Here is a 22405-nt window from a genome sequence, read left to right as displayed (position 1 = left end):
GAGATAGACATGGGTAAGTGGAAGTTTCTTTAATGATTTTATTCAACTCTGAGACTTATGTGTCATTTAACCAGGTCCTAGAATGTTTTATAAAAAAAAGTATATATTGAGAGAAGAAGAGAGTTAGAAAGAGGATAATGCATCTTCCTGAAAGTTTGAGAAACAAATTCCTTCAAAGCATCAACACAAAATCAAGCAAGAACGACAATTATATTCCAAAACAAGTGCAAAGACAGAGAATGGAGCTAAAAATGCGAGCATTCGTTCCCAGACAAATGCACAAAGGACCACAAAGACTGCCCAAATTCGCAGCCTACTAACATCCCACGCCTTCCAAAACCTCTAAAAGAGATCAACAAGAAAGTCTCCAATGTCACCATTTTCAGTGAGTGCAATATGACCTGGGATCAGGATCACCTCCAAAGTCGAAACCAGAGTTTCGCCAACACTTTGCACATACTATGATTCATACTTGTACACTAATCTGCAGCTGTACCATACAAGGTGAAATATTGGAAAATTTCATAACTTCATGCGATCATAAACCTTTGACTTGATTTCATGGCTCTAACCATGGTCTCAAATTTTCATGAAATTGTCGAAATTTCCGATTTCCATCACCCACAAAATCGAAATGGCAATTTCCATCGAAATCTCAATGAATCATTTGAAATTTATCGAAATCTCAAAATTTTAGTGAAACATGTCAAAATTTTAACTATACAACGAAATTTCGTTGAAATTCAAATAAGAGATTTAAGAGTGAAGTGAAATTTCTATTTTAATTTATTTTATTGAAAAAAAAGATTATTACAAGTGCTTTTGAAATTATATGAAAAAATAAATTTACAGTAACATTTTATTTAACCATTCATGTCTAAATTATCTTTATTTGTATAATAAATAATATTTAAATGGTTTATGAATTTCATTTGTATTAATGTGCATTATCTTACAAATATGTTTGATACACATACTATTTTACAACTTTTCTGCCTCATACAAAACATAGATGTATTTAATTTGTAATATATTAGTCCTAAAACTTATATTATCATGTATGTTAACCATTTCAAAAGTTTCACAAAGAATTCCATGTTTTACTACTAATTTCCATTATTTTTTCAAATCGAAATTGACATCGAAATCAAAATTTCATCGAAATTTTTGTACTTTAGGAGCTTCGAAATTTGAATTAAAATCGAAATTTAAGACATTGGCTCTAACAAGCTAAATTTTGGCCCAGCCAAGCCAACTCAAGTGGTAAGGGTGACTTGTGACTTTGGTGACCCCAAGGTCACAAATTTGATTCCTCCTTGAAGCATTACTACGGTGAATTACTAGGTGTGAGTCAATGAGCAGGTGGCTTTCATCCCCCCCCCCCCCCGGGGCGGGGGTTTGGTGCCACACCTTAGTGTCCAAAGTGGCGTGATGGTGGCCAGAGTCCTTGGGTTATCAAAAAAAAACAGGCTAAATTTTGAATTGTTCATTAAATTTATTTTAAACAAATTCTTATTTTCAATGTTAAACAAGGAGAAATAGAAATACACTTTACGGATAAAAGAAGAAATTTTGCAAGAGAAGATACAAATCACAAATCCGTAAAGGACACAGGGTAAAACAAACTTCTACAAATAGGTATAATGAAATGTAAACTTTTTAAGGAGGCATATAGCCATCAAATCTTGTCAAAAGTCGACTAGATAAAACCCTTCCAACAGCCCTAGAAACAAAACACCATAAAGAAGCAAGAAAGAGCACCATGTACCAAAGTAAATGTTCTGCTATTTTTTTTATACAAAAACTGAAGAGACGGGAGAACCCTGTACCAAAAAGTAGAATAAGTAATTTTCTTTAAAAGAGATGAGAACAAAAAATGAAAAATATCAAAACAATAATGACGGTATCATGATTATAAATAACGGAAATGATCCAGTGACAGTAACAGTGGCAGTGTAATGGTTGCTGCCATCACGGATGTCACGTAATGGGCAGCAGACACTGTGTCCGTGAATTCATTTTCTGCATTAGCAAGATTGTTAAAAAACATAAATATACTCATGTGTTTTGATCCAAAAATCCTATATATTAATGCTTTAAAAGATTTTTTGTAAATTTTTAATCAATTTAAATATAACATAAAGTATTGGATGTCACCTTGGTTGCTTTAATTACTATTGGCGACAAGCAACATGCATTTGCTGCTTTTCAATACATTATTGATTATAAGAAAAGTTAAATTAATATCTCATAAAATATATATATATATATATATATATATATATATATATATATATATAGAATGCCATCTTAGTCTTCAATGGAAATTTTGTCATCCAAAAATAAAATATAGAATGCTCATATGTCAAACAAGAACAAAAGTTTGTAGCAATAGAATGTTTGTCTCCAAATTAGGTGTAAGAAAAACACACAAAAAAAACATATAATTGAAAGAACTTAGAATAAGACATATGAAATTTAATGAGAGAAAAAGTTGGGTTTTATTAGAATGCTAGTTATTAAAAAAAAATGCATACTGAATGTCAAGGAAAATAAACCTAAAAATATTTTTTTTTTTAAATTAATAACTAAATAAACCAACTCAATATTTCATTTCTAAGACTCAATAAAGGGAAAAGAAGGGAAAAATAAAACAAAAAACAAAACAAAAACAAAAAAAGGGATTCAAATCCTATTTTAGTCATTCACAGCAAGTCCAACACTGCAATAGCCCATAGCAGCTCCCTAACGGCTCTATAACAGTGCCATTACAGTTGTGAATTGGATGACTTCCAACAAGTTGCCTTGTAACAATCTCGAAAGCCACAAATACGTAACATCTATAGCAGCCACTACACACCAATTTTTAAAATAATAGGTAAATCTGAGAAAGACATTTGAAATAACCAGCTGAAAAAGCCCACAACAATGCCATATACTCAATCCTATCACACAGCATAGACGAAGACATCTTCTTCCTCGTAAATATACAAGCATACCGCTCAAACCAAATACCCCACAAAAATAAATCCAAAACCCGCACTTCAACAATGCCCAACCATCTTTACTCCTCCCAAAACTTGCAAATTAAATAGCCAAAAAATTCTCTACCACCTCAGAACAAACCAAACTCCCTCTAAATAACCCAAATAGTTTATTCCCAACTCTCCAAGAAAAGAAGCAATAAAGCAAATTTTGAGCTGTCAAAACAAAATGACATACACTCAAAGATATAAAAGGCATCCTACATAGCAACTGATTGTTAGTGTAGCCCTATTAAGAACAACTAACCAGATAAAAGCCTTAATCTTAGAAGGGACTTGGGCATTCCAAACTTCCAAATGGTACAGTCAAGCGGAAAAGACATGTTTTCAAGGATCAAATCACCCAACAACAAAAAAACAAAAAAAAAAACTTGCAAGTATATTCCCCAGAGAGTTTTAGAACCCACAACCAATGGTCTCTCCTAATTGAAGAATGACTACCCTCCAGCAAGAACAACAAAGAAGTGAGCTCCACCACCTCCCTACCATTAAGAGACATGAAAAAAGAAGTCCCAGCAGAACTCATCCTCATTTCAAATAAAAAAGGAAGAGAGTTCTAATTGCAACAAGGAAAGCCTATACAAATGAGTAAAGGAAGTGCAAAGCGCAGAATTACACAACAAAATGTCTTCCCAAAACCGTATACAATACCCATTACCCACAATAAATTTATAAGTGATAAAAAGACGATACAGTGATGAAATATACTTCCAAGAGCTCTCAAAGGGAACATCTTAGCCCTATATTAGCATCCCACCTATCACCTTGCATGCCAACTTTACTTTTAGTGGTTTGTGCAGAAGGAAAATCTTCCCTAAGGGAAATCACCAAAGCCAGTAAGGCATTAAAGCAATGTTTTTAGACACCAAGTTACCAAGACCCAACACCCCTCCTTTTTAGGCCTACAAAATATGTCCCAACTAAAATAATAGTCCATTTCCTCCCCCACCCAAGACCAAAGAAAATCTCTCATGACTCAATATTTCTAGCTAGCCCCACAAAAAATAGACAAGAAATAGAGAGGGAAACTAAAAGGACATGCCTGAGAAAGTGTTCCCTTTAGAAGTGAATTCCTTACAGCACAATGAGACAAGGAGATTAAAAGAAAGTATGGGGTTCATTCGGATGAAATCCCAAAGAAAGACTGTTTGATGAGCTTACCACTTTCCTCAATACCTTAAATCATTTTGCACTATCAAGTAGGTGAGATAAGGGAGTGTGGGTGCAATCCTCCAGGTCCTTTTTCCACCATATTCTTCTTCCTTCATCTCCTCAAGTCTCTCACATTCAATTTTTTCCCATGGAGCCAACAGCATGTAGAAGGCTAGAGTTCCCTTCAAGATTCGGAATTTTCAAAGACTGTCACCTTTAACAAGATTAAAAGCACAATTTGCTTCAGATGAGAAGGACTTGCAAGATTCTCAATCTTTACATGTGCATGATGTGCCGCAGCCCGCAAGTCCAATGAAATGTGCGCTGGCCTCTTCCTGCTTTGCAGGGTTGCTACGAGTGCCCTTCTTCCTGTTTTAATGAAACCTTGGAGCCATCACAAGCGGTGAGTAATTCCTTGCCTGTAAGATATCAGGGTTTTGGCATAGTGCACTTTCACTATTTTGTGGACCTTAATGATTGATAGGAATGCAAGAAACATGAATGATTGCATGACCTCCCCAATTGTGTCATGGGATAGACTGTGTTTTTAACCACTCTCTCCAGTCCATTCTTTCAAATTTTTTAGGGATTTGAACCTGCTTGATCTTGTAAGGGATTAGCAGGCAGCACTTTTGTAGTTCTTCTATTGTTTTCATTTGGTTCTTGGGAGGACATCTTGTTCTTCCCTATTGTGCTCTTTAGTTAGTTGTTAATATCATTCCTTTTTCCCATGAAAAAATAAGTGCCCTATGCACACGTACAGAGAATAAAACACCCTTCTGCCATCCACTTGGACACTTTTTTTTTTTTTTGATAGTGAAAGAAGAAATTCATTAATAGGATAAGAATATAAACCTAGGAGAACAAGACATCTCCTTAACATAGTCTTGAAAATCCAGATAAAAACACAAAGAAACAACCTAAAAACTACAAAATAAGAGAGAGAGAGAGAGAGAGAGAGAGAGAGAGAAACCAACACTCCAACACATAATGCCAATCACTGAATATCAGAAAAGCTCACCCCCTTAACATTCTCCTGCCCTACACACCAAAGAAAAGCCAAATAATGTATCTTTTCCCAAACCAGAAAAAGAGACTTCTTCCCTATAAAAATACGCCCATTTCGTCCACAGCCCCCAAAATACTGCAGAATTAAAAAAAAAAAAAAAAACCTGTCCAGGGCACTGCCTTTTCTTTTTTCCTGCCAAAACCAGCAAAAGACACTGCCAAAAAGCTCTCTAATGTCTCAAAACTCACGCCACATTCGCCTTAAATACCTAATAACTTAATCCAAACCCTCCAAGCATAGTCACAATGAATGAACAAATGCGATGAAGATTCTGAGAAATTAAAACAAAGAACACAGATGTCTGGAGATATAGCCTTCAAAAGTCTCCTAACCTGTAGTAAGTAATTGGTATCAATTCCATCAAGCGCAACCAATCAGATAAAAGCATGATTTCGAAAGAGACTTCTAGATAAGTCAAAAATCAACAAATCTAGGCCACCCAAAGGCACTCCTAGATAAGTCAAAAGCCAATATAGGACACCACATCCAGCTAAAGAACACAACTCTGAAGATCTAGACTCACTCAAATTAATACATGCTATTCCACTCTTCCCCTAGATTTTTTTTAAAGCCAAAACTCCTCCCTCTAAGCGCCCCCCCGGGAGCATTTTTTTTTTTAATAGAAAAAGAAAAGATTTCATCGATAAGAGGAGAATTTACAAAAATAAGAAAAGGACTTCTCCCATCAAAATTCTAGAAAACTCCAGAAAAAATAAACTAAAAAGACAAAAAACTAGATGATGATGATGATGATGATGATGATGATGATCCTCCATTCTCATTGAACCTCTGAAAAGTTAAAGCAATAAAAACCAACACACCATAAAGAAGCCAGATAATGGACCTTCTTCAATTTTCTCCCTAAAAAAATCTGTGCATTGTGCCCCAGCCAAAATCCCCACAACACTGCAAAAATATGGCATTTCCAGAATGCAACCCTCTCCTATCTTCTACCTAAACCCTCAAAAGAAACAGACATCAATTCCTCCACCAAATCCGGGCAGACCCAAGATTCCCCATCACACCAAATAAACTATGCTAGATTTTCCATGCATAGTCATAGTGTAAAAATAAATGAGGTGCTATTTCAGAATTTAAGTAGAGCATAGCATGCACACATCTGGAGATGGGCCTTTAAAGATCTCCTGATCTGCAACAAGTTATTAGGGTTGATTTTATAAGCACAATCAGCCATACGAAAGCCTTAATTTTTGGGGGAGCTTTTTCCTTCCAAATAAATGACTATAGGGCAAAACAAGAATTGGAATGAATCAAAAACTCAAAAAAAAAAAAAAAAAAAAAAGGGAAGAAGAATACACCCCCAAATGATCCAAAACACAAAACCAAGTATCCCTAGCTAAAGAAAGATGACAATTGTTCAATACCAACAGCAAGGATTAAAGTTCCAAAAGTTCTATATCGTTAAGAGAACTTCTGAAATGAAAATTCCATGAAACCAAGGGCTACCCAAGTCAACACAAAGAAAGAAATCAAATTATCTTTCCCTGAGGTCAAACGAAAGAGATGAGGAAAATGATGTGGCTAGAATATCATTCCCCAACCACAGATCTTCCCAAAATCAAATCCAAGAAACCATCCCCACCACAAATTTAACGTGAGGAGCAAACAAAGGATAAATTCAAGAAATAGATCTCCATGGGCACTCCAATGAACATCATAATTTTGAGAAATAGATCCCCCAGAGCTTAGTCTAGTGTAAGACTTGCATGCTAAGAAGGAGGCTGGGTGTAGTTATGGGGCAAGTAAAGAAAAGAGGGAAAGAAATGGGGGGATTTCTCATATTCAAAAAGTGATGATATTAGCAAGTTTGATGGTAGTTGGGGAGCTGTTGTTGGATGAGATTCGAGAATGATATGGGTATGTTTTGGATTCTTCTAAAGAATTTTGGGGATTTATATTATGTCAATCCACCCCCGTTGGAAGGACTTGAGGGACTTTTTATCTTTGATAAGTGATAATGATGATCTGTTTAACAATTTACAGCGAAGGGATTGAATTTTGCCTACAATCGTGGAGGAGGTTCCTAAGAAGGACTTAGAAGCACACAACCATTGGAAAAATGGGCATAGAGTTGACTGATTTTGAAGGAAATGAAGTGCGCATGGATAGCAAAAGTCGAAAGTTGAAGGGACAAAAGGAATTAGTGAAATTGAAGAGCTTGGTAAACTATGACGGAAAGGGGTTGAAAAGGGGTTTCCTTGGTTAATATTATGTAGTGTTAATTTGTTAAGTTGTTGACTAGTGCTTTTTTGTTTTTGTTTTTTCTTTTTTTCCTATTTTATTTTTCTTAGGGATTTTTGTTGTTTTATTTGATGGATTCCTTGTCCCTGCATGCTCAATTTTCTTTTCTTTCTATCTAATGTAGCTTTTTTTTTATCAAAAAATAAAATAAAATAGAATGCAGATTTAATGACTCCTTAAATGAGACATCACTACCCCCTCAACCCCCCCCCCCCCCCATCCCAGTCCCTCTCACAGGCCCTTTGTCTACTACCCTTTGAACCAATCTACTAAAAATATCCATCACAAGAACCCCCAAGAAAGAAAAAAAAAAAAAAGGGATAGCCTCGCCTAACCCACTTGAAGCCCTACACTGCGTTTTACATTCTCCATTAATACTAACTGAAAAAAAGACATTTGATAAGCACCCCCTCATCCAAGCATGTCACCTCTCACCAAAAGACTTCCTAATTAAGACTCTCTAAACATTCTAGCTAACTCCGTCATAAGCATTTTCAAAGTCTTTTTTTTATAATAAAAGAAGCTAAGATAGGGAAAAAAAGGTACAATGTGCAAGGACAAGGAGTCCACCAACTAACAATAGAAAAAAGAAGGGAAAAAAAAAGCACAAGATCACAAAATAGAACTACACTATTAGCCAAGGAAACACCTTCTCAAACCCTTTCCATTGTAATTTACTGAACTCTTCGAATTCGCTAATTCCCTTTGACCCTTCATCTTTCGATTTTTGCCACCATCAAAAAGTACTTCATTCCCTCCAATATCAGTCAACTTTAAATCCATCTCGTCCAAAACATCTTCAACTTTTAATTTCTTCTGAGGGATCTCGTCCATGGAAGTAGGCAAAATTCCATCCCTACGCTATAAATTTTTAACCAACCCATCATTATCAAAAATAGAAACTCCCTCTAGACCTTCCAATAGGGGAGGATGAACATACGATAAATCCCCTACTTCGAAGCAAGAATCAGAAATGTTCCCATATTGTTTCAAATCTCCTCCAAGAACAGCCCCCCATCATAGTCAAACTCACTAAGATCGTCACTTTCGAAATCTGAAAAATCCCCCCATTTCTTTACCTCCTTTCTTTTCTTACCCCTATGCTACACCCAACGTCCTCTGCAAGAGAGCCTTCCATTATACTAAATTTTCCTTTAGAATCTCTACCTAAAAACTTTGCACTATCTCACTAGAATTCTCTCCTCTTCATACACCTTCCTCATCATTGCGCCCATACAAGCCGCCTTTCGACGAGCTTACACCTTACTTCCCTCAAATTTATCAAAACTAGGACAAAAAACATCATCAATCCCAACCAAAGCAGCTTCTGCTTTTTTACTCCTTTGCACACTACCTTTTAAACACTCTACGAGACTAATCATGTTTCTAACACCATGAAGTTTTGACTCCAAACTGCTAATATTCTGAATTTGAACCAAGTCCCTCACCTTTCTTGGAGCCACCCACTCTTCCCCATCCATAGAGAAAAGGGCATTCCAAAGTTGCAATGCAACCTTGTAGTGCACAAAGAGATGACACTGGACTTAATGATCGGCAGTCAATATATCATGATACAATTACAACCACACCAAAAACCCCTATCCAACCAACTAAAAACTGAAAACCATCAGCAAACCATGATGCAGCCTCTTTTGAAAACCTGACCCACTTATTATGAGCGACATTGTTCTCGACACAAACAAAGAGTAGATTCCCCCGACCTTGTCCAAATGCAGATCAACGGATTTTCTTTCAATCTATACCAGTTGGTTCAACATAGCCTACAACAAGAGGCTCCATAAAACCATATGCACAAGAGGAGGAGACATTCGGTTTCGCAAGAGGGAAGTAGGGAGACAGAGATAGGGAAATATTATAAAACTTTCCCCCTGTGAACATCCTTAACTACCTCAGCTACAAAAATAGCATCCACAATCACCTACCCTCCATCAAAGCACTCCCAAGTCTCAGGAAATAATGTCTCCTATCACAAAAATCAACCTATCCAGCCAGAACCTTTGCAATAATCTTATACACACCAGTAGTTGAATGATAGGCTGACAATTTGCGACTTTTATAGATTTATTCTTTTTTTTTTTTATAGAAAAAAAAAAGTGATTTCATTAAAAAAAGATAGTAGACAAAGGAAAATAAGACAAACTCCTTCAGGAGAAAAAAAAAAAAAAACACCAAAAAAGAAAAGACTACAGTCAAAATAGTATCACCTTCCAATCTTGCTGGATATCCAAAAAGGACAGCCCTTTAAAACAGTCTTTTGTAAAGGACCAAAGACAAACTATGTAAATGAATCGTTTCCCAAAACATAGGAATCTTCTTTCAAGGAAAAAAAAAATGCAAGCATTCCTTTCCATCCAAATTCCCCATAGACTGCAACTGAATCATTGCCACTCTTCTCGCAACTTGTAAATTAAATATGCGACAACTCCTCCACCACACCCAAGCAAACAAAATTCTCCCCAAAGCTCCAAATAACTTATTCCAAAATTCCTTAGAGCATAGCAATGCAATTGCCAAACACAAGAAATAAAAATCCAGCAATTACATATTCCAAGGCCTTTGACTCAGGAATTGATTGTTGGTGTTAAATGTTAACCCTATAAGAATAGGCAACCAAATAAAAATCTTTTTTAAGTTATAGGGGACTTGAGCAGTAATGGAGAGGAAAGGGCTTAAAACTTCTGATTAAAAACTCAAAGAAAGATATAGAAGAATAGGCACCTCAAGAATCCAAACCCCAAACCTGACTATATCCCCCACTTGAGAGATGACATCACTCTAGCAATAACAAAGAAGACAGTTCATCACCTTCCTATCACTCGTAGACCTATGAAAACGGAGATCCCAAGAAGTACGTAATCCATTTGAAGTATACAAGCTAACAAGAGATAATATAAACGAGGAAATTAAATGAAAGCACATATTCCCACCAGAGAGTCTTCCCAGAAATGAGTCCAAGATCCATTGCCTGCAACAAACTTGACATAAGGAATAAACAAAGAAACAAAAAACGAAGAAAGAGAACAAAAAAGAAAAATTAAAACAAGAGATATTATAGTAACTTTTAATTTTGTTCACTTAAGAGTAGCAAATATGCGTACTTGATTTCTCTAAAGAGTAAAAATGTGGGTGTATGATGGAAAGAGAGTATGTTTAAACTAACTGAGAGAGCTTGTGAAAGACTTACTATGCTGAAGGTAACACAAATACAGGTGTACTTTCAGAGAATATCCTCTCTATCTAGGAAAGAGAGTATGTTTAAACTAACTGAGACCTTGTGGATGACTTTTTTCACACTGCACTTTGGCAACTCATTTTCTGATTTTTTTTTTACTTTTTGCAAATTATATGCTTCGTTTTCTTTTAAATAAAAATAAATAATAATAATAATAATAATAATATTAAAAAAAAAAAACCCAAAAGATTTAGGCCTACTTTACAAAAAATGAAATGACAAGCAACTAGTAAACTGTAAAAGGCTGATATACAACATGAAATACAACGTCATAATTAGTACAGAAGCCTAAATTTTGAAAAGAAACATCACCCTTTCTACGGAAATGGTATTGTTAAGATTTTGATTAAAATGAATAGCCTCACTTGAAGAAAGGTCTCTCGCTCTATTTATAATAAAAATTAAATACATTCTAATGACAATAATACCCTTACTAACTCTCATTAACTACATGCTAACACACTTAATAATCATAATACTAAAAGACATAAATAACCTCTAACACTCCCCCTCAAGCTAGAGCATAAATGTCATATGCTCCTAACTTGTTACAAATAAATTTAACACGAGCACCCCCCAACGCTTCGGTAAACAAATCAGCAAGCTGCATATCAAACTTCACATAATTAGTAGTAATAAGCTTCTGCACAAGTTTCTCCCGAACAAAGTGGCAATCAACTTCAATGTGCTTCGTCCGCTCATGAAAGATCGGGTTGGAGGCAATATGAAGAGCAGCTTTATTGTCATACATCAACTTCATAAGCTAAGAATGAGGAATACCCAATTCTTCCAACATGTTCTTCAACGAGACAAGTTCACAAGTAGTGTGAGCCATAGATCTATATTCTGATTCAGCAATTGATCTAGCCACCACAGTTTGTTTCTTACCCTTCCAAGAAACCAAATTACCACCAACCAAGATACGGTACCCAGTTGTGGATCTCTAGTCGAAAGGCGACCCAACCCAATCTGCATCTGTATATCCATGGATATAAGTATGCCCCTAATCACGATATAAAACTATAAAAGGCCTCTCCCGGGTGCCCCTTTGAGATATCGCAAGATGTGAATTACTACATCCCAATGACTTGTCCCCATAGAATCTAGAAATTGACTCAACACTTGTTGCAAAAGATATATCCGGCCAAGAAACAGTGAGATAATCCAACTTTCCAACAAGTCTCAAGTATTGTCCAAGATTAGGTATCAAATCACCCATATCCAACACTAACTTGCTGTTAGGATCTGTGGGTGTATCAACCGGTTCAGATCCCAACAATCTAGTTTCATCCAATAGATCAAGAACGTTGCTTCCTCTATGAGAAAACAATTCCCACACGAGATCTAGATACTTCTATACCCAAGAAGTATTTCAAAGGTCCCAAATCTTTGGTTTGAAACTTAGTTTGTAGAAAAGTTTGAGACTCTGAATACCTTTATCATCATCGCCTATAATAACAATATCATCCACAAACAACAAGAATGATCCTACCGGATGAAGCATGATGATAAAATACGAAATGATCCACCGCAAACTATCGAAGACTAAACTCAAGTACTACAGTACTAAAATGACCAAACCATGCTTTAGGAGACTGTTTTAAACCATATAGAGCCATCTTGAGCCGACACACTAAGCCTGACTCCCCCTAAGCAACAAACCCAGGTGGTTGCTCCATATATTAAACCTCCTCCTCAAGGCCACCATGCAAGAAGGCATTCTTCACATCTAACTGATGCAGAGGCCAGTGACAAGTAGCAACCAAGGAGATGAATAAACAAACTGATATAAGTTTGGCAACTGGAGAAAAAGTATCAGAATAATCCAAACCATACACCTAAGTATATCCCTTCACAACAAGACACGTCTTTAAAAGAGCCACAAAACCATCAGGGTTGACTTTCAGAGTGTAAACCCAGCAACAACCAACCATGGACTTGTCAAGAGGAAGAGGTACCAAGTCCTAAGTGTCATTGTCATGTAAAGCATTCATCTCTTCAACCATAGCATTCCTCCACCCATAATGGGCTAAGGATTCCGAAACAAATTTAGGAAGAGTAGTAGATGATAAAGCAGTAACAAAATAATAATAGGAGGCTGATAAGGAGTCATAACAAACATAGATGGAAATGGGATGTTCACTACATGTGTGTTTACCTTTTCAAACAGCAATAGGAGGATCAACATCATGGGTAGTATGATCATCAAACGAGGAAACCAAAGGTGTGTGCTAGAAGCTAGAGAGGACTCCCGTCCTTCGAGCTTCCGTCGTGAATACACTTGCAAATTAGGATGATCAAGGTGATGAGAAGGACTCAAACTACATGGAGACTCAAATGATTGGTTGGGCAAGGACAACAAAATAGAATCTGGAAGATTGGGTAAAGGAAGAGACTTATTGAGCTCAAAAGCACTCAGGAACTAGGCATAATAAGGTGTAGACTCAAAGAAGGTAACATCGGCAAAAACAAAGAAAACATGCAGCACATGACCACAACAACAATATCCCTTTTGAGTATATGAGTGGCTTAGAAAGACATTTTATAACACGAGAAACCAACTTATCCACCCTAGGAGTTAGTTCATGAACAAAGGACACACCCAAATATACGAGGAAGATAATAAAGGTGAATTAGGAAAGAGAATGGAGTAGGAAATTTTACCACTTAGACAGAGGACGGCATCCTTTCGATCAGATAACAAGTGGTGAGTACAGCCTCACTCCAAAACACTTTAGGCACATGCATTTGTTAAAGTAAGGTGCAAGTGATTTTTAAAAATATAACAATTTTTCCTCCTTGCAACCCCATTTTGTTGAGGAGTGTAGGGACAGGATGATTGATGGACAATACCAAACTTAGTCATATAAGTAGTGAATTGTGCACCAAAATACTCTTTAGCGTCATCACTTCAAAGTATTCGAATTTGCAAACCAAATTGAGTTTTTATTTCAAAACAAAAAGGTGAGAAGTCGGTGGTTGCTGCATTGGCAACACATGAAGGTCTACCATGGAGATCCCAACACTGCTCAATAGTATGATTACTCCGACCACAATGGCAAACCTGCAAGGAGTACTTCTACCTTGTCCGTCTCCACCACTCAAACCACCTCAATAACTTTTGTGGTTGTGTGATAGAGAACTAGAATCACCCTGTGTAGCAAAGGCTGTCCTCTCAGAGCCAGATGCAAGAGCAGGAGAATGTGTGCTAAAAGAAGCATGAAGGACACGAGAATGAACATCAGCAAACTATGGCAACTTGGCACTGCAAAGTATCTAGGACTAGACCGCCGCAAACTCAGGTCTCAAGCCCACTATAACACAAAATACTGTCATCTGCTCCCTCTACTTCTACATCTCATGAACATCGGCAGTTAAAGGTTGCAAGACGTTAAACTCCTCATGAATACGCTTCATCTCTCCAAAATAATCTACAATACTCTAATCTCCTTGTTGTAATTGAGAGTACTCCTAGGATAAATCATACATACGTGTAATGTTACTAGAGTATAGAAGTTTGACATAATCCCAAATCTCCTTGCACATACCTAGATGCATGCACATCCATGCAATCTATGGCTCCATCGAATTCCATAAAAGGGAAACAATCAAGGCATCTTCTTGACCCACACTTTTCTCTTCTCATCAGAAGGATCGGATTGCAGTAAGTGGCCAGATTTTCCTAATCTGGATAAATAAACCCAAACAGCTATAGACCATTGAACATAGTTCTTTCCATCCAACTTTTGAGTCGTTATTTGTGGCAACGATGTAGGAAACAAATTTTTGGGATTCATTCCATCCCAACACTCACAAATCAGCAGTCATACCAATGTCAAACAAGACGAACAAACAAAACTAATCGGGGCTAACACAAAATATGTGAACCACCGACACAACCATGGACGAGGTGAACGACTCACCGACGGATATAGCACTGCCACAGCCCCACAAATGGACGTACAAATGCTGTCACTACTCCATACAACTCACAAAGAAGCCTTCACAAACCCCAAATAGAGATTAACGGACTATCACAAGTGCATGGTCGAAAAAGGTTGGATTTTTTAGCAAAAAACAGACACAACAGCTTGGTAATATTGTCTAGAGACGGAATCAGAACAAGGCAAAGGAAAGGAAAAGAAAAAAAGAAAAAGTGCCAGTATCTCACTCACACACCAGCGCATGGGGTCAGCACTGCTGGCATTTGGCCAGCGCGTGGCAGCACTTGGGAGCTCCTCCGGTGATGGGGTTTTGTGGGATTAGGCTTCGGAGGGTTCTGTTTTTGGGTATATGGTTGCTTTTGTGAAATAATGAGGGGTGAAGGTGGATTTAGGAAGGACAGCTGTGGGAATGGCTTTTCCAGCGACGGCTGCGAGGAATAGGGTTTAGGTTGGATCATGCTCTGACACGATGTTAAGATTTTGATTAAAATGAATCATCTCACTTGAAGATAGGTCTCTCCCTCTATATATAATACAAATTAAATACATTCTAATGACAATAATACCCTTACTAACTCTCACTAATTACATACTAACACACTTAATAATAATAATACTAAAAGATATAAATAACCTCTAACAAGCATATCATACTTTGTCTTATTTATTAAACAGCAAAGACAAAAAAAGCAAAAAAGATAAGGGAACATCAACCATCAGTAGAGAATTAATATATTAAATTCTTAATTGTTTCCAATTGGCCAAAAAAGCAGCTTTCCTTTTCCATACCAAAATTAAAGTTGATGCCCCAACAGCAGCAAAATAGAACACTAAGAAACCAATAAGCAATAAGCATCAATGTAACTAACCTCGCCCAATTTTTGCCGAGCATCATGAAGTTCCTTGTCGTAAATAGCATATTCTAGAGATTTCCGCTGCTTGTCAAGCTGCTGATATTGTCTTAGTTCCTCTTTCTCTTCATCCAGCTCCTTTAATCTCTCGTCCAGATACTGAACAACTTGAATTATCTGTTTTCTCTTATTGTCTGATTAGGAGGAAAATATCAGTAAAGTAATATAAATGGGAACAAAATACAAGAAACAACTGACTAAAGTTACTTCATACCAGTTTCTTGCATGATTTTCAAACTTTCACGGCGCCTCTCCTCATAGACTCGAGTGCCACCAATTTCTTTCAATAGATCTAGTCGCTCAGAGTCTTTCATCAATGTCAATAAAGCTATCTACAGGACAGTGCAAAGAAAATGCAGGCATAAAGCTCAACAAACATGCATGAAGATTCGAGCAAATAAAAAATGATAACTACTCGTACCATGTAAGAGGTGGCACCATACCTTTCCCTGTTGAACAACATAGTAAGGATTGGATCTAGAAAACCCTGCACTTTCCAGCAAATTCATAACTTCCGTTTTCCTGCAAATTACCTTTCATTGTTCCAATAACAATTACGTAGGAAAATGGTCCAAAAAAAATAAAAGTTTACGGCAGAGAACAGAGGTTATTTTTTTTGTAGAAAACACAAGGGATGTACGAGAGTGATTCTCACGTGATATGTTTCCCATCCAAGAAATACTCATCCTTTTTCAGACCAATTGTTCTCCGCAAACGCACTTCCTCCTTATCAACCTAGCAAGAGTGTGGAAGCCAAATTAAAGGAAGATTCTTCATATATGTCTACAAGGGGTGCATGGTGGGACAGGTGGGCATCATGTGAAAAAATGAATTGGGTTGTTGAAGTGATCTTTCAAATAGAAAGATGCGTTGACTACACAACTAAATCCATATATCACAATAACATTATTCATTTTCATAGATGGATGTCAAAAACATAGTTGGAAAACCCGGAGCTGACTAACTAACCCAGCTAGGCCAAGTCCCCAGTTAAATAGCTGGCCCAAGTTAAATAACCTGGAAATGTCATGAATCAGGGTCAGTATAGCCAAATTCTGACCAACCCAACTTGATTCAGCCATGGGTTGATCAGAATGGCAAGGAACATACTTAAAATAAATTTTGAAATGTGCTGGCTGAGTGAACCCAAACTCATAAACTTCAAAGTAAGTATGAAGAAGACTAGCATCCAGGCACCACAAGTATTCAGTAAAGTTGCTCAACGATCAAAAAGATTAGTATGCAACTTCTACATTATTTCAAGATTATGCAACTTGAAAACATTTTTTTTCCGATAAACAAAAATATTTATTAAAAAAGAGAAGAACGTACATCAGAAAATTAAAAAGAGAAAGGAAAAGAGAAAAGACAAGACAGAGAGAATAAGAAATCCTCCCTTTACATCAATAAAAACTAGTTACAGAGAATGCAACCTAAGCAGAGAACTAAGTCAATGTAACAGGGCCAACCAATACTGCTGCAAGTCTTCCAGAGAAACATGACGAAAAAAATCATTTGCAGACACCCACAGTGACACAAGATATACCACTCTACTCCAAAGCAAATTGTTAGAAGTAGCCCTACCTTTGAACATTCTAGTATTCTTTTCCAACCAAAGACAGCAAATAATAGCCACAATGGTGCAACACCATAGAGCTTTCATATCTTTTCCTTTGCCAAAACCCCTAAAAGTTATGGTATAAAAGTCCTTCAAAGTGTCTGAACAGACCCAATTTTCACCAAATATACCAAATAACTTATTCCAAATAGCCAACATAAAGGGGCAATGAAGAAAGAGATGTGCACAAGTCTCTTCACTCCTCATGCAAAGGACACAAATGCTGGGGGGCAGGCCTTATTAGGTCTTCTCTTCTGAAGCAAATCATTGGCATTAATTCTTTCGAGTATCACAGTCCAAATGAAAGCTTTTATTTCAAAGGGAGCTTTAGCTTTCCAAATCAAAGGATACAAAGCAAAAGGATCCATAGTAGAATCACAAATCAAGTAGGTGAAAAAAGATTTACAAGAGAACTCCCCAGAAGGATCTAAACTCCAAACCCTATTATCACTCCCCAAATGAACATGAAAAGAATCGAGCAACCCGGTCAAAAGAACCATCTCATTAATCTCTCTTTAGATTTCTCCCAAAATGGAAGTTCCAAGAATACCCATCTTCTTGCAAAAAAGGAAAAGCAGAAATTGGGGTGTCATGAAAAATTGATAAAAAAAAACGATGAGGGAAAGTACAAGCCAAAGGCATCTCCCCTACCCAATGATCCTCCAAAAGTGAATACGCTCCCCATTACCTACTGTATAATGCGATTTAGGAAGGAAATAATCATAAATCTGAGATACAAACTTCCAAGGACTCATTAAGTGACGTTAATTCCCAATTTAGCATCCCACCTATTTTTTAGCATTCCAAATTTACTGCAAATTACCTTACGCCAAAGAGAATGAGGTTCTAAAGGAAAGCGCCATAACCATTTCCCCACCAAAGAGATGTTTTTGCACACCAAGTTACCAAGACCCAAGCCTCCCCCTCCCTTTTAGGCCGACAAACAGTCCTCCAATCTACAAGATGATAACTACTACTCTCTCCCCCACTAGAACATAAGAAATCCGTCATTAATTTCTCAAGCCTCCTTGCTAATCTCACAGAGATTCTAAAAGGAATAAGGTGATACAAAGGGATAGAAGATAGAAAAGCATGGATAAGGATAATATGACCCCCTAAAGTGAAGAATGCTCCTTTCCACCCGTCCAGTCTCCTAGCCACTCTCTCAAAAACAGGATCCAAAAAAAAGAGTCTGCATTTGGATTACAACCAAGCGGGACACCTAAATAAGTAATAGGCCAAGTCAAAACGGCACAACCAGCTAGTCTAGCAACAGAATCCACACTAATACCCAGACCCACCAGACTGCTCTTAGAGAATTAATTTTCAGCCTGGATACTTTCTCAAACACCTGTAAGATAGTCAACAAGAGAAGCAGCTTATGTAATCTGATAGGAAGAGAATAGTATCATCCATGAACTGAAGATGAGAAATCATGCAATTCTCATAACCTCCCTTAATCCCCTCCACCAACCCTCTATCTACCCCTCTCTCAATCATCCTACTCAAGACATCGACCACGATAGTAAAGAGAAAGGCAGAAGGAGGATCTCCTTGTCTTTGACCCCTGGACGCACGAAACCAAGACTTGGCCTCACTGTTTACTAAGACAGAAATGACCACAGAAGATAGACACCCTCTAATCCATTTCCTCCACTTCAGGCCGAAACCCTTTCTAGCCATAATCTTGTCCAATAAGCTCTAGCTCACCTTATCATAAGCCTTCTCAAAATCCAATTTCAACACAAGACCCCTCTTAATCCCATAAGCAACATCTTCAAACACCTCATTAGCTATCAAGGCCGCACCTAGGATCTGTCTGTTACCTATAAAAGCACTTAGGCTAAGAGAGATAATGTCCTCTAGAACAATAGCCAACCTCTTAGATAACACCTTAGTCAAAATCTTATAGACACTAGTTACCAAGCTAATAGGTCTAAAGTCCTTGACTTTAACCGCACGCCTAAAGTCCTTCACTTTAACCGCACCATATTTTTTGGGGACCAAGGTAATAAAAGTGGAATTCAAAACTCCTCCCTACCGCTCCATTATGAAAGAATTTAAGAAAAACTCAGCGGAGGTCTCCCTTCAAGGCCTCCCAACTATCTTGAAAGAAAACCATACTTAGCCATCTAGCTAGGAGCCTATTCTCTATCCATCTCAAAAATCGAGCTTTTAATCTCCTCTTCCTCAAAACGTCACCCAGTAGCTTTATTAGTTGATATAGGACACCAGTCCAGCCCCTCAATCATAGCTCTAACCTCAGCCTTTGACAAAAGGAGATTCTTGTAAAATTCAGTAATCAGGTCAGCAATGCGGTTAAGATCCCTAATAACCTTCTTTCTTCTCCTACCAGTCGCCACCCTATGGAAAAGCTTAGAATTACAATACCCATTCCTAACCCGATTCATTCAAAATTTCTGTCTCCAACTCATCTCTTCTTTAAAAACAACTTGTTCAAACTCATTAGATAATTGGACTCACATACCCACAATGCCCTCAAAAATAGGTCCCTCCTTATCCAATCTACGCACCTACTTCCTCAAGAATATCTTTTTTCTAGGCCGAACATCACCAAAAGTCTCCTTATTCCAGTTTTTTAACTTCTCTTTCACATGTCTCAATATTTTCATAACAAAAACCTTCCCAACCTTCCATAATGCACCCACCCCACCAATTCCTAACCAAGCTCCGAAAATACTAGGTTGATTAGCAACCAGACCATATTACACAATAAGAACTCAAAAAGTTGATAGGAACGTAAAGATTTTCATCAACTATGCCTGCCTATCAACAATTGGCATCCCACATCCATAATGATTGGAGCCACAGGCAGCAAAAAGCTGCCAGCATTGTCATAGAATAAAATAATAGGGTAGAACTCTCTCGTTTCAAAGAAAGCTTGCAGCCAAAAAAAAAAGAATAGGTATTTCCTTGAAGGATTTGGAATATGCTTTGTAGTATATCTGGCGACTGGAGACAGCTGGGTTCCTTCTTCGGTCAGTGAATTGTTCGCTATTTCTTTCACAGGCTTTGGTAGGAGAAAGGACAAGGCAGTTCTATGGAAGTGTGGAATACTTGCAGTTTTATGGGGGTTATGGTTGAAGCGGAATGCATGGATATTCAATGGGAAGAAAATAAATTGGGTGCCAGTTTGGAATAAAATTCAGTATTCGGCCTCACTACATTGAACTGGTTTGGGTTTTTCCAGAGGAATTATTTTCACAAGTTGCATAAAGAATGGAGGAACATATTGGCATGTTGATTCTTTATTTTTTTATATTTATTAGTTGTTTATTTTTTTGGACTGTTCCAAGCCTTTCTGGGAGACATCTCATTCTTCCTAGTGCAAATTCTCTACCTATTAATGAAATATTATTGTTATCGAAAAAGTAAAAAAAAAGGAATAGCAATCATTTATCCAGAAGCACTTAGAATAAAGAACATACTGAGGAGGCATCTATGGAGGTTTGATGAAGACTGTTCATGGAAACAATCATAGCATTTAGATATGGGTAGATTTTGAAGATAAATCAGCAAAGAAGCAACAACAGACGTTGGGAAGGGAATGTTGAAGTTGTCCAGGAATTTCAATTAGAGCTTGTGTGCAGATTATTTTGAGGTAGCTCAACAAGTTAAATAAGAACCTACAACGAATGAAATCAACAGAGCTTGTTGTTCTAGAAGGAACCACAAATAGTGAGTTTACCAGTTGATATGATGACCATAAGGGTAGCAACAAAATTACCCCCACAGTAATTCAAGTGCCTATCTTATCCTGGTCTAAATCTTTAAACTAATGGTGTGCCCTACAATAATGGTCATACTGTTCTCCACCATCCATCATATAAGAACACAAAATAAACAGCAACTAGAAAATGCTACACAAAAGAGTGTAAAAGTTGTAAAAAGACAAATATCTGTTCTTGTAAATGTCTCTTGTCAACAACATTCTCACAACAGAACCTAGCCTTTGTGTTTGTACCCATTTAAAGAAACTTCGAAGAATAAAAAATAAAAGGCTTGCAAAGAGACCACAAGAGTAAGAAAATGGTATTGTGAGATTCATAATCATGTTTTCGTAGTCCCTCACAGCCTTCTTTGCATGGTCCTTTATTTGATGAGCTAGCTAGTGTTTTTGGTCTGCGTAGTCTTTGTTGGGTAGTTGGCTGTGATTTCAACGTTATTAGAAGCTCTATGGCAAGCTAGGAGGTTAGAGAGTGACTAGTAGCAAGAGGAAGTTTGATTTTTTTTTCTCTCGTTCGGGATTGTGGCCTTGGGGATGTTCCCCTACACAATGGCAATTTTATGTGGATGGCTTCAGGTGATAGGCAGGCCTCTTCTTTTTTTCTATTTTTAAGATATTAAAAAAAAAGATATATCAAAAGAGAAAGAAGATAAAAGCAATAGAGGATAAGGAATCCTCAAAGAAATTAATTTTCTTAAAAAAATTAAAGACGACCCCAAATCAAAGTTGCGCACAATCCAAACCACTATTACCCTCCACCCAAGACCCTACCTAAACCTAAACAAAACACTACCTAAGGAAACCTCTTTACAGGCCTTTCCCATCGTAATTGATGGAACAATGCAGAATAGCCAACTCCCATTGCCCCTTCCTAACCTTGATTATGCCTCCATCCAAGTGAACTTCTTCTGAGTTTGCTACCTCATACCGTTTTATCCAACATATGTTGAATATGAGACACACAATCAATATTGATCTCTATTCAATCTTATCTTCTACCTCATCTTATTCATGATTCCTCAAACCAAGAACTCCCTCTAGATCATCAATTGGACATGAAGAATGAGTCCCTATAAAATCAGAATCATCTAAAGCATAACCAAGTTGTTCATGAACCTCTAATCACCTATGAATAGCCCTTCGTCAAAATAAAAACCACTAACCATATCACCCTCCTCATTTGATACGCCTCCCCACTTCTTCTTCTCCAGCCCCACTTCTTCTTCTCCAGCTAAGTTCTCGACTAACTCTTTTAAGACTTTTTCAATCCATTTGAGTCTTCAACGTAAAGAAGTACCATTATTGTGTTTTTTAAAAGAACTTAACTGGCCTCCCATCAGCCCTGAGACTCTTCCCAATTGAGTCATCCCTAATTTCCTTGCTCTTCTGCCTCCCACAAGTAGA

At 37.2% G+C, this 22405-nt stretch overlaps 1 protein-coding gene across 4 annotated transcripts in view; it reads right to left on the bottom strand.

Annotated features, from left to right (window-relative positions):
• Window positions 1-22405, bottom strand: part of LOC131149785 (structural maintenance of chromosomes protein 3) — a 107628-nt gene that overhangs the window by 66955 nt on the left and 18268 nt on the right. For all 4 annotated transcript variants that reach the window (XM_058100532.1, XM_058100534.1, XM_058100533.1 and 1 more), the window contains 4 exons: window positions 16291-16370; window positions 16079-16157; window positions 15850-15967; window positions 15594-15769 (listed from right to left, as the gene is read on the bottom strand). In XM_058100532.1, coding sequence (XP_057956515.1) covers window positions 15594-15769; window positions 15850-15967; window positions 16079-16157; window positions 16291-16370 — 453 coding nt within the window. The remainder of the gene's footprint in view (window positions 1-15593; window positions 15770-15849; window positions 15968-16078; window positions 16158-16290; window positions 16371-22405) is intronic.

This window comes from Malania oleifera, chromosome 2 (assembly GCF_029873635.1).
Source record: "Malania oleifera isolate guangnan ecotype guangnan chromosome 2, ASM2987363v1, whole genome shotgun sequence".
Taxonomy (NCBI): Eukaryota; Viridiplantae; Streptophyta; class Magnoliopsida; order Santalales; family Ximeniaceae; genus Malania; species Malania oleifera.
The sequence above is the reverse complement of the archived record's forward strand: the minus strand, read 5'-3'. Positions and strand labels throughout refer to the sequence as shown.